Raw genomic sequence first — 13,466 nt, 5'->3', positions numbered from 1 at the left:
GTGTGAACTCAAATACATACAGTGCATTAATTCAGCAGAAAACGGAATATAGATCCCTCTGAGATGAACGGCGAAGTTGGTTGCAGCCACTCCTGGTGCCTTAACTGTTGCACACTTTGCATTCAAAACAGATCACGCAGCGGAAAAAAAGGCATTGCACACCCACATAAAACCAATGCAAGCTAGCACTCCCGTCTCTGTAGATCCCCATGATCCCTTGCGCTCTCAGGGGTACCCCAAAAGAAACAGCGCCATCCAGTGGCATGTCCCATAATATCGAACTTCCACCTGGCTACAATACAAACAAAGTGGATGCTTTGGTTACTTGTAGATCAAAATAAACATTATGTTGTAATTATATAGCACTAATTCGGGGACTTTATATTGTAAGATAAAGTCTCTACAATATTAGAAGCAAACCTCACACACCTACCTCGCACATCTACACAACCCACTATGAGCAACAGACATTATGTCTCTAAGATTTTTAGGACAGATTGCAATAAATTCAGTTTTGTGGAGATTTTAAAGCATGAATTTAGAGGTCGTCCTGGCTTCAATGCCTATAAGACATGCCTGTAGTTTACCTAACTGACTTCATGGAAAAATAAAGCTGGGTATCATCTGCATAGCAACAAAGATGTAAGATGTCATATTCAGTTTCTTGTTAAACACAAATACCTGCATGTCTGAAAGCTAACATGTCTAACCTTTAAGCAGTTGGACTACAGCAGCAGAAGACCACACAAGGTGCCACTCCTTTCAGCAAAGAACACAAAAACTAAGCCATAATTCTCATCGGCTCACCAAAACTGGAAAATAGAACGATTGGAAAAATGTCGCCTGGTCTCATGAGTCTGGATTTCTGCTGCACCATTCAGAAGGTATAATCAGAATTTGGTGTAATCAGTATGAAAGTATGGATTATACCAACAATTTTTTACTTGACACACTTTGGGGCCCTTAGTGCCATCTGAGCATCATTTAAATGCACTGTTGGTGACCATGTCTGTGTCTTTTACATGGGTAATATATCAGTTTATCTGAATAAAGTGACGTATTAAGTATAATTAGTGATGCTGGATTCATCATGCAAGAAATGCATCATCTTGGCTCAACATCTTGAAGGGTATGAACAAACAGTGGTTGGTATGGTTACAAGTAACCATAGAAGAGGATACATACAAGTCTAAAAACACTTTAACATTTAATATGTTTAAACTGATGTTAAACATGACTTTTTTAAGCATTCTCCGAGTACTTTCAGTGTATTAGATCTTTTGTTTTGTGAATGATTGATCCCAAAATGTACTCAGGAGGAAGTTCTTTGTTTCCAAGCGCCTCTTACATCAGATACCTGTTGTTGTTTTTTTACTGCTTCTCCTTCCTCTTATCTGAGCTTCTGTTAATGTTACTACCTTTATGCTTTATGTTCTTCCTCTTTTTCACCATAAAATCCCCCACCTGTTTTTTTATTTGTTTTTTTTTTTAAAAAAAACCTCTGTAAAAGAAAAAAACAAAGCACTTACAGTTTCTGCTTTTACTCATCTCTTCACAGTCCATCAACAATCTCGTTGCCCAACAGAGATAGTAATGGCAGATTGAAGTTTACTGTTCACTGGGCTGAATCTTATTCAGATGGAAAGTCCTCTGGGCTTCACTCCCACTAAGTTTTTGAGGATCTGATTAAAGCGGAAACTGCCAGGCTCTGTCGGAAAGCTGCATGATTATGAAGAAGTCTCGTGTGGTCCCCATCGCCTGGGTTTTCAAGCTCCATTTGCAGTGGAGAGTGGTGGCTGTGGTGAAAGTTTAGACTCCTAAACATCGCTGCTCTTGATACTTTTTGTCAACTAGAGAAGATTAAGCAAAATATTTCAAGTCAAACTCTCAGGATCAAACTGTCAATAATCATAAATATCCCACAGATCCTAATGTTCCCATCCTAGATCATAAAGAAAAGAGGCTAAGTTCGTGTTTTACCTTATATCTAAGGTACATCCTGGCTCCCCACCTCTCACTCTATAGTAGCTGGGATAGGCCCCAACCCCCCACGACCCTGATAAGGATAAGCAGAAGTGAATAAATGGATGGATAAAGTTTCACAGTAAGTCTACAAATATAAGTGTACAGCCCAAAAATCATATGTTAGTACAAAGGTACTGTGAGCAAAATATACTTAATTCCTCACATTTATTATATGCAATGTAATGAGATAGTTCATAGTAGGAATCAGCGCAGAAGCAGCAGCATATGCTTGACTACATTCATGTTTCTGTTTCTGCTAATCTTCCTTTTTTGTACTGCACACCTCTTTGAGCCAAACCGACTACTGTTAAAATGACCCATCTGCTCAGACATGAATGAGCTTAAGAAAAGTTATCATTGTGTTTATGAGAGGGCTCACAAGCGAACAAGGGTTATGATATGTCATTAAGCCGATATGTTACAAATGCTGATGAGCTGTCAAGCAAATATAAAAAATGTCAGACTAAGAAATGCTGAGAATATGAATCAGGCAGACTACATATATAAAGAAAATCAAATAAATCAGGTGAACTGGCTGCATTCTTTTGTTCTGTTTCTCACGATTCTCCTGAGTAATAAAAGTTAAAAGGAACAAGGTTTTCCTAGAATACTCTTCAGTCTGATGCTGACATCAAGGCTCTCAACTACTTGAAAGATTTCCACACCCTCCATCTCCCACCCCTACCTGCTTCCTCGGCACTCAGCCCATCTGAGGATGAGGTGGACCACGTGCTCACGCATGTGAGGAGAGCGCTCTTCGAGAGGAGGCTCACAACCGAGAATGGTGCAAGAGCAGGACTTGCATCCGGCGTGGGCACAAAGGATGGATTGGCTGGTGAAGACCAGCTCTTTTTTTTTTTGGACTAATTCAAGGAAACCAGAGGTAGGCTGATATGTTTAAGCTGAGGCCAGTTTGGCATATACTTTATTATGATGCTAGTAATCTACATTTGCTGTGAAGCACTGTGGAAAAAAGTTGTGTTGCGTAACATATTCAATAAGCGGAATTAATAATTATTTGCAAAAGTAGAGGGAAAAAAGTCTCATCTCCACATTAGTAAAGTTACAGAGTGTGGACTGGCAGGCAGCTGGATGACTTTAGGGGTGAATTATCACTCTTTGTGGCCTCAGCAGCCATCGTGCTGTTATGTCATGCCACACTTTGCGCTCTCTCAGCAGCCTGGTTTCCTAAGCGATGTGGTTCCTGAGGGAAAGCAGCTGACTGGTTCACTGAGCCGCAGAGCTCCAGGATGGCTTTGTGTGTGTGTGTGTTTTCATTAATGACCCACCAATTAGTCACACAATGGTAACAGTCATCTAAGCACCTCATCATCTGTCTGTGCTGCAGGGAGAACAGCAGCCTTAATGTGACTTTTTGGGCTTTAACTGAACTTTGACTGTGTATCTAAAGTGCTGCTGCGTCCATAAAACTGAGCTTTTTATTTCTCATGAGTCGTCACAGCAACCACCTGCTGTATGATGGGCTAGGTTAGGGACTATCTACCACAGTCCCAGTTGTCCCCCACCGCCCCAGTCCCCTGACTATTATCTGAGACATGCACCATAAACACTTTTCTCTCCTGCCACAGTGTAACTGAAGCAGGAGAGCATGTCCAACACTCCACAATATGGATTAAATGGCTGTAAGTGGGTCTTTAATATTAGTGTTTGTCCGTACTGTCAGATCTAAAGATGACGGGCCAGCTGGCAGAGAGAGATCGGTCTCCCCACAATCTGTCAGTGAAGACCAGCTTGGAGGAGGAAATCGAGAGAGCAGAGAGCATTCTCAGCAGGTAACAAGAGCTTCCTCATGTTCATTATGTTTTTCTCAGAGGTTTCGTTCAGAGACACAAAACAGAGGCTCTCGTAATGGCTTAAAGAAGCCGGGCTGTCACTTTTTCCTACTAGGGTCCCATCGATCTGTGATGACACATCCTCGGAGCTGCAAAGAGTCGCTGCTCTCGACCCTCATGGAGGCAGTTCAAGAAATTCTTTTCAAAGGACCGGAGCCATCTCAAGGTAAACCTGTGATGACTCAGCTGTGGCACGTCAGTATGGTATGGCAATTTCAAATGGACTGATTCAAGGAGCTGAAAGATTATTGTGTAGCTCTTATTACATATTAAATAACTTTTTTGTGGCAAAGGTCTGGCTTTGTAGAAATGGCTATAGAAGAGCTTTTTGTCTTTTTTCATGAAGGTCGTCGACTGCTACAAAATTCATTACATTTGTCCAGTGAAAATCCTTTGACCTCTGATGGGTTGCAGGAATTTAGAGTCCCTTTTTTCATTCAGACTTTTCAAGATTTTCCAGTCCTACAGATAGAAAAGGAAAGACAAAGTGAGGTCTCAAATCATGTGCTCTAATTTGCAGCTCTGTGATGGTTTCGCACATTAACTGTGTTTGAACTGATGCATTTTGACATGATTTTAAGTTATAAAGCTGCCTAAAGATGCGGTGTTGTGTTCCTTTTGTGTGTCAGACTGGTGAGCCTGGTGGTGAGACTGCGGGAATGGGCACACAGGAGTCTTTTGGAGGAGGAGGAGAGGCCAGACTCTTTCCTGGAACGCTTTCGTGGCCCTGAGCTGAGAACGGCCCCCAGTCGCATCAGCAACACACAACTGGATGCCAATGGCAACAATGCCAAAGGGATCTTTAGGTATGCCCGGCTACCACCCTGAACCTTTACTATGTACACCTTCATGTACATGCATAAGGAGTACAGAGTTACACTTGTACAAATCACGACGGGACCTTCTGCTTCATGGCTAAAATAAATCCTTGAAAGGTCTTATTAAGTTGTAGAGACACCCAGAGTTACAGACAGTGTTTATTCCGCTCAGTGCTGAGGCTGTAATTTATGTTGTCCTTGCTGAAATATAGGTTTACTGCAAGGTGCTATGTAAGGAAAAGAAGATAGCTCAACTGAGCTTTAAATATTTTACATTTAGTAGAACGTCACAATATTTTAAAATGACCCGAAAGATGTCACATTTACAAAAAAAGTAGTTGTCTCATATGGCTGTTAACAAATAATTATATAGCTATTGTGTTGTGATGCATTATATTGCTGTTTTTCTCTCTGTTGTTGTGCACTAACAGTTTTTGCTGAGTGTCATAATCACAGTCTCCTTTTGCTTACAGGAAAAAGTGGGATCTGTTTGTGGTGTCTCCCTCCGATGACGTATACTACCGCTGGTTATTTGTTATTGCCTTGGCGGTGCTCTACAATTGGTTCCTTGTTGTCGCGAGGTAATAACATTACAGTATGTGCGTCAGTGGGGCCCTGCAGCCTCCAGAGGGTGTACAGTGTAGTGTTCACTTCTTAGACTAGAGCACTAAATCCTTTTTTAATGCATTTCCAGGGCATGCTTTGACGAACTACAAGTGAGCAACTACATCTGCTGGCTGGTGCTGGACTACCTCTCTGATGCTCTATACATAACAGACACCTGTGTTCGACTCCGGACAGGTAAGCCACCTAAAAATGCAGCTTCTGGCCTTCTTAAATTTTAGATTACTCTGATGACATAGTTTCCTCTCTGCTGAATGAGTCAGTGTTTTGCGTTCATTTTACATTTTCTCAGCTTTCTAATTCAAACCTCGCTGCTTCCTTTTCAAATCAAATCAAATCAAATCAAATCACTTTTATTGTCACATCACATGTGCAGGTACATTGGTACAGCACATGTGAGTGAAATTCTTGTGTGCGAGCTTCACAAGCAACAGAGTTGTGCAAAATACAATAATGTAAACAAGCAAAATACAAGAATGGCTACATCTGAAACTAATAAATATATGTACAATATATAATAGTATATGCATTTCTGGATGTGTATACTAAATATTTTTCTACGTGTGTGTGTGTGTGTGTGTGTGTGTGTGTGTGTACACATATTTTACAAATTAAATAGAGTAAACAATAAATAAAATATATAAAAATATACAGAGTTGAGACATGTGCAAAACAGTGGCATTACTGTACAGTATGGAGTGCATAATGTTAAAGTTCTAGTAGTGAAGCTGAGGTGTCTATGAAGTGTTCAGCAGTCTGATGGTCTGATGGAAAAAGCTGTCTCTCAGTCTGCTGGTACGGGACCGGATGCTGCAGAGCCTCCTTCCTGATGGAAGTAGTCTGAACAGTTTATGGCTGGGGTGACTGGAGTCCTTGATGATCCTCCCCGCTTTCCTCAGGCACCGCTTCCTGTAGATGTCCTGGAGGGAGGGAAGCTCACCTCTAATTATCCGTTCAGAGCACCGCACTACTTGCTGGAGAGCTTTGCAGTTGTAGGCGGTGCTGTTGCCATACCAGGTGGTGATGCATCCAGTGAGGATGCTCTCAATGGCACAGTGATAGAAGGTCCTGAGGATGCGGGGGCTCATGCCGAATCTTTTCAGTCTCCTGAGAAAGAAGAGGCGCTGCTGCGCCTTCTTCACTGTTTTGTTTGTGTGTACTGACCATGTAAGATCCTCAGCCAGATGTACACCAAGGAACCGGAAGCTGCTCACTCTCTCCACAGCAGCGCCGTTGATGGTGATGGGGGTGTGTACTTCTTTGCACCTCCGGAAGTCCACTATCAACTCCTTTGTCTTTGCGACGTTGAGGGTGAGATGGTTGTCTTGACACCAGTGGGTCAGGGTGCTGACCTCCTCCCTGTAAGCCGTCTCATCACCATTGGTGATAAGACCCACCACTGTAGTGTCGTCCGCAAACTTCACAATGATGTTGGAGTTGTTAGTGGCTGTGCAGTCGTAGGTGTAGAGTGAGTACAGGAGAGGGCTCAGTACACACCCCTGTGGAGCACCAGTGTTCAGTGTGATGAGGTGATGCTGCCCAGTCTGACCACTTGGCGTCTGTCAGACAGGAAGCTAAGGATCCAGCTGCAGAGGGAGCTACTCAGTCCTAGATCCTGCAGTTTCCTGTCCAGCTTCGAGGGAACGATGGTATTGAATGCTGAGCTGTAATCTACAAACAGCATCCTCACATACGTGTCTCTCTTCTCCAGGTGTGACAGGGCAGTGTGTAGTGTCAGGGCTATGGCATCATCAGTGGACCTGTTGTGGACCTGTTATTTACACATCAAATGCAAACTAACTTTACATTTTAGTTACAACATCCACTAAATAACAATATCACCATGTAGATGACCCTATGCTAAAATTGGCTTGTGAACACATCAGGGATGCATGATGAAATAAAACCATTAATGTGTGTGAAAATGTGTGTGTGTCTCCAGCACACACACAGCACCATGTACTGTTAAATTCCATTATTTTAGTGCCAAAAACTGATTGTCTGTCAAAAAGTGATTTACAGTGTTTACAGGTGTTTTTGTTTTTTTATATGTAAAGTCTACACCTATATTGGTAAATAGACTTTAATGAACAAGATTTAGAAAGAGGTTATAAAATGTAAAAAGTACCCGTCTTTCAAGTATCTTTATGACTCTGGTTTATTGTACCTACATTATAAGCAGTCTAGTTTACAAAATTACTGATATACTTGTTGTAATGTCTGCTGCCCTCTTGGGCAGATCACCTTAAAAAAAGACATTTTTAATGTCAACAAGTTTTTTTAACTGGATATATAAAGTAATTTTGCCAAAAAGCGAGTGTGGCGTCTAACTTGTAACAGGAATGCTGATTAATGTTTGCTCTAGATGGCTTGATATGAGGCATGCATTTGACACATATTTCACATATTATAGGCCAACAAATTATTTACAGCAGTTTAAATACAGGCAATCACTTTTTTGCATGACATGTTGTCCACCAGCGCTTGAAGCGTGCTAAATGCTTCACTTAATGAGTTTTGACACCTAAGTCAAACAAGTCTAGCAAACATAGAGGTCCCAGGTGTTTCCAATGGTAGCCCTAGTTAGCTGTAAGCAGAGATCATTCTCTAACTTCTGATGTGGAAGCAGGCCTGAAATGTGGCAGAAGCCAACTGAGTTCATAAAAAAACAATAACGGTTACCCCTGGTCATGGTCCAAGAGAGAAAGAGTTAACCTAGTCACTAGCTTTATCTGCTTCTTGGTACTTTACATGGAGCACATGTAGAGGAAGAATGTTGCATGCTAATTTATAGCTAATGCTAGCTTGGTTAGCAAGGTGCATCAATAGACTCTGTCCTGTGCACTGATATCATTTTATTAGTGAAGAGGGGGGGAAAAAAACAATATCAGAGCATCTTGAATGGGCTTTAATTATTTTTAACTGTGCAGAAAGCCATATCATTACTTCAGTGATATGAATATTTTTAGAGCTAGCCTCCTGTGGCCTTTGGAGGAAAATGCCGTTTGAGGCAATTAAAGCCCTTTCACATAGGAAGCAGCATGAGCTGCACTGGTATGATCACGAGAATGTATGTCACACTACACTACAAAGTATGTGGCACGTACAGTATTCCCTGGGTGCTTCCAGTTGTGCTGGGGTTTGCCTGATACAGTAAGAAACTGTTTTGGTGCAGTGTAGTAAAGAATGTGTCTGAGAGCACAATGTAGCACAACCCATGCCACTTCCTATGTGAAAGGGCCTTTAGGCATTAGCTTCAGACCCAGAGATTGCCACTTGGATTTATCAAATTATGCAGCTCAAAAAAACCGAACAATGTGCTTAAAGACTCTAAAATTAAAGCTGAGAGGATCTAACCTACCAGTTTAACTGTTAAATAAAAACTTGATTTGAGCCGCCCTCTACTTTTTTTCAGCCACCACCAAGCTAAACATGAGTTTTATTTATTTTTCTCAGGGTTCCTGGAGCAAGGTTTGCTGGTGAAGGACCACGCCAAGCTAAGAGACAGCTACATCCGTACATTACAGTTTAAGCTTGACTTGCTGTCCATCCTGCCCACTGACCTGGGGTACATCTCCACAGGCATCCATACACCACAGCTCAGGTTTAACCGTCTGCTGCGCTTCCCACGCATGTTTGAATTCTTTGACCGCACAGAGACACGCACCAACTACCCCAACATCTTTCGCATCTGCAATTTGGTTCTTTACATCCTGGTCATCATTCACTGGAATGCCTGCATCTTCTATGCTATATCTAAGTCTTTGGGATTTGGCTCAGATACGTGGGTGTTCCCAAACATCTCTAACCCCGGGTATTCCACCTTGACTCAGAGTTATGTCTACTGTCTCTACTGGTCGACTCTTACCCTTACCACCATTGGAGAGATGCCTCCCCCTGTGCGAGATGAAGAGTACGTGTTTGTGGTCTTTGACTTTCTTGTTGGGGTATTAATCTTTGCTACAATTGTGGGAAATGTTGGCTCTATGATTGCCAACATGAATGCCACCCGTGCCGAATTTCAAGCTCGTATTGATGCCATCAAACACTACATGCACTTCCGCAAAGTCAGCAGAGAACTGGAGACACGTGTCATCAAATGGTTTGACTACCTCTGGACCAACAAGAAAGCAGTAGATGAGCAGGAAGTGCTAAAGAATTTGCCAAACAAGCTGCGGGCTGAGATTGCTATTAATGTCCACCTGGAGACCCTGAAGAAAGTACGGATTTTTCAAGACTGTGAGGCAGGACTGCTGGTGGAGCTTGTGCTTAAACTACGCCCTCAGGTCTTCAGTCCAGGCGACTACATCTGCAGAAAGGGCGACATTGGTAAGGAGATGTATATCATTAAAGAAGGGAAGCTGGCTGTGGTGGCTGATGATGGGGTCACACAGTACGCTCTCCTCACCACTGGTAGCTGCTTCGGTGAAATCAGCATTTTGAATATCAAAGGTAGTAAAATGGGAAATCGTCGGACAGCCAACATCCGCAGCTTAGGTTACTCTGACCTCTTCTGCCTCTCTAAGGACGACCTGATGGAGGCAGTGACTGAGTATCCAGATGCTAAGACCGTGCTAGAGGAAAGGGGCCGGGAGATTCTGATGAAAGAGGGTCTTCTGGATGAGAATGCTCAGAGTGGCGGGCTACAGAAAGAGGACACAGAGGAGAAGGTGGAACGGTTGGAGTCCTCTTTGGACACCCTTCAGACTCGGTTTGCCCGGCTACTCAGTGAATACACACACACTCAGCAAAGGCTAAAGCAGCGTGTCACTCTGCTGGAGCATTTCCTCAATCAAACAGACTGCTGTGCAGAGGCAAATGTGAATGACATGGATGAAGGTGCAGGGACAGTCACTGAAAATGACTCTGGGTTTGTTGCCCATACAGATGGATCACCAATAAGACTTTAGATCAATACCTAACGGAATAGGAATGACTCTTTAAGACTATAAGAAACCCATACGATGCATTTTCTCTGCTTTTACTTGTATTATGTGAAGGTTTTATCAGTTTAGCAATTGCAAAGAGAAGTTTGCATGTTAATAAACATAAGAAGAAAATTTACAACACTGCTATGACCATGCATTCTTTGAGTTCATAAACCAGTGACACTGAGATAAAGTTTTAAAGTTACTTCCTGAATCAAACCAAAACAAAAGATGGAATACATGAGAATATATTTTAAACTGTAAATTAAAGATGTATTTAAATGCTACCAAAATAAAGGGAGTGATTCTACACTAAACACCTGAGACCTGCTCCAGTTTACAGTTTCTAGTTCACCTGTAAACATCTTGTTTTTGCTTGCATCAGCAGGAGACTCAGTTCTCTCCATGTCCTGTATATTGCGCTCTGGGTGTGCACACATCGTCTCTTACCACTCCTTGAGGGGAAGGGGTCCACAGAGAAATGGTTTGCGGTGTTCAACTGCACAGGGATCTTTTTGTGCGTGTCCTTATTTTGCAGGTTAGACTTACTTGGGCTCTTGAGGGACATCTATGGAACGATCCTATTTCTTGCATTTTAAGCAAAGTGACTTAAAATGGGCTAAGTGAATAACTGCTCAACTGAGTTATTATTAATCTCTGGTTCTCCTCCACAGCGACCTGTCTCCCTCCCCTCAACCCCAACAGGTTGTGGCAGATGGCCTGAGCCTGGTTCTGCCAGAGGCTTCTTCCTGTTAATAGGGAGTTTTTCTTCCAACTGTCGCCAAAGTGTTTTCTCACAGGGGGTCGTCTCATTGTTCAGGTTTTCTCTGTATTCTTGTAAGGCCTTACCTTCCATTATAAAGCACCTTGAGGCAACTACTGTTTTGATCTGGCGCTATATAAATAAAACTGAATTGAATTGAAACTGTAACAATAACGTCTTCTACTGGGAAACTTTTGGTGCCGTTATTCCAAATCAGTGTTGTATAAAACCACTGAATAGCCATTATAAGTGGTTACTAACCCATACATACACATTGTAAATATTAATGCTGTGATATTTACTTGGTAACAATCGAATACCGGCCAGTATTGCCAATATCAGTACTGATAACGATACCTTTAAAACATACACACAGCTTGTGTAGGGGAGAGTATCATAATTTGGGTTAAAATACACTAGGAGTCAACAACATTGTAAAAAGGCAATATTTGCAAGCTTACTAGGTATTTACTGGCAGAGATTCTATGTGCACTTCTTTGCAGGACCAAAAAATGTCTACGCAATTCTGTGCCTATTAGCAATATGAATGGGACTGATAACAACAAATACTCGCCATTCTGTAGTCTGATAACATCTAAATCCAGCATCCAGCCACCATGCAAGGCGAGGAAACAAGATGATCCATTACAGCAGGACCCAAAGGATCCACTGCCAGAATCCTAATGTCTGACACGACAGTACAACCCAGTGTCCTTGATCCTGTGGTTCAAAGCTGTTTTGGTGGCAACAAAGGGCACCTAAAGTATTTTATGCATGTATGGATTAGTGCATGTCTAACTTGTTATTGACCTTAAATTATTTATTTATTTTTACAAAGTTTACTCACTGTCAACTTTCCCCAAAGTCTTACCTTCAAATAAACAATCTGCTACCACTATATGAAATAACTTACTCCCAGTTATTTCATGCAAAGTTACTCACTGCGGGGGGAGACTGGGGATTTTCCAGCTATTCAGCCTCTGCATTCCAGGATACAGCTCAACCGCATGAACACTGTAGATAAGCTCTACTGGAACAATGCCTCCGGATCAGATCTGGCTACAGTAAAGAGGCAAGGCATAATAGCCCATATCCCTTGCAGACCCTGAAGGAGTTGGTGGTATCAGGTACCATGACTAAATCTCAAGTTACTTTCCATGGACAACATGAATAAATACTGTTTCTCTCTGATAAGAAACAAATGACATGTAAACCACTCAAACCTTGAAACCAAACTTAAAAATAAATGAAAGGCTTATTCTGGGTACATACACAGGCCACTTTGTTAGGTACACCTGTTCAACTACTCATAAATGCATATAAATGATCAGAAAAACAGCACCACAGCAAATCAGTGTATTTAGACATGAGGAAGAAGGTAATTTAAGTGACTTTGCATGTGGTTGGTTGTCGGTGCTCGACAGGCTGGCCTGAGTATTTAAAAAAACTGATCTGCTGGGTTTTCCTGCACAGCAATCTCTAAGGATTACAGAGGATGATCTCAAAAAGAAAAAATACCCAGTGAGCGGCAGTCCTCTGGGAGAAAAGGTCTAGTTGATCCCAGTGATCAGAGGAGAGGGGTCAGGTTGCTTCAAGATGACAGGAAGACAACATTAACTCAAAAAACCACTGGTTACAACTGAGATATGCTGAAGAGCATCTCTTAATGCACAACATGCCAAACCTTGAAGCTGATGGGTATAGCAACAGCAGACAAAACATGGTGCAAGAACAGGAAACTAAGGCTGCAATTAAGACCAAAATTGGTCAAAAGATTGAAAAAAAAAAAACATTGCCTGCGCTGATGAATCTGCTTTTCTGCTGCGACATTCAGATAGCAGGGTCAGAATTGTGTGTCAGAAAGCTGCTGCTGGTGGTGTAAGGAGAAAAATATTTTCTTGGCACACTTTGGGCCTCATCGTACTAACTGAGAATCATTTAAACACCACAGCCGACACCCAGCATTTTCATCTTCTGATGGCGCCATCTCACCAAACTCACATCTTCTTAGACTATTTTCTGAAACATGACAATGGGTTTACTGAATGCAAATGACCTCCACACTCACCACATCTCCAGACCAATAGATGTTGTAGAACTGGTTATTTGCATTATGGATGTGCAGCCGAAAAAGAAAGAAAGAAAGGGAGTCCACTCGAGTACTAGCAAAGTGTACCTAATAAAGTGAGTGTTTTATAGCCTTAAGAGGAGAATGGATTAGCTAGATTTGACTGAAAAGTTTAGTTTGGAGACTTTAATACTCTGCTTGTTTTGATCCCAATAAATATTATAATTTAAATGTGTTGAAATTGTGGTAACTGATCAGACATCAAAACTACAATAATGTTGAAATTCAGTTGGCCTGTGCTCCATTTAATTTTTTGATAGAAAAATAGGAGCAAAAGTGAGCATGAGAGCCACTTGTATCAATCTTGTATCACTGGTTCCCAGTGCT

The 13,466-nt window shown here is 41.8% G+C and overlaps 1 protein-coding gene across 1 annotated transcript; it reads left to right on the top strand.

Moving 5' to 3' along the window:
- Positions 1 to 3,717: 3,717 nt before the first annotated feature.
- cnga2b (cyclic nucleotide gated channel subunit alpha 2b) lies at positions 3,718 to 10,230 on the top strand. Its single transcript, XM_085363562.1, has 6 exons — positions 3,718 to 3,818; positions 3,934 to 4,044; positions 4,508 to 4,684; positions 5,170 to 5,277; positions 5,391 to 5,497; positions 8,777 to 10,230. The coding sequence occupies exons 1-6, from the start codon at positions 3,718 to 3,720 to the stop codon at positions 10,228 to 10,230; spliced, it is 2,058 nt and encodes a 685-aa protein (XP_085219688.1).
- The last annotated feature ends 3,236 nt before the right edge of the window (positions 10,231 to 13,466 follow it).

Source organism: Diplotaxodon limnothrissa, linkage group LG10, assembly GCF_057381915.1.
Source record: "Diplotaxodon limnothrissa isolate DT_005_m linkage group LG10, D_limnothrissa_male_GT1.1, whole genome shotgun sequence".
Classification (NCBI taxonomy): Eukaryota; Metazoa; Chordata; class Actinopteri; order Cichliformes; family Cichlidae; genus Diplotaxodon; species Diplotaxodon limnothrissa.
The sequence above is the reverse complement of the archived record's forward strand: the minus strand, read 5'-3'. Positions and strand labels throughout refer to the sequence as shown.

What these genes read in the sequence shown, in the direction of transcription:
- cnga2b (XM_085363562.1), top strand. Translation starts at nt 3,718, where the DNA reads ATGACGGGCCAGCTGGCAGAGAGAGATCGGTCTCCCCACAATCTGTCA. An exon ending in AATGCCAAAGGGATCTTTAG is followed by an intron (nt 4,685 to 5,169) that starts GTATGCCCGGCT and finishes TTTTGCTTACAG; the next exon opens with GAAAAAGTGGGATCTGTTTG. An exon ending in CTGTGTTCGACTCCGGACAG is followed by an intron (nt 5,498 to 8,776) that starts GTAAGCCACCTA and finishes TATTTTTCTCAG; the next exon opens with GGTTCCTGGAGCAAGGTTTG.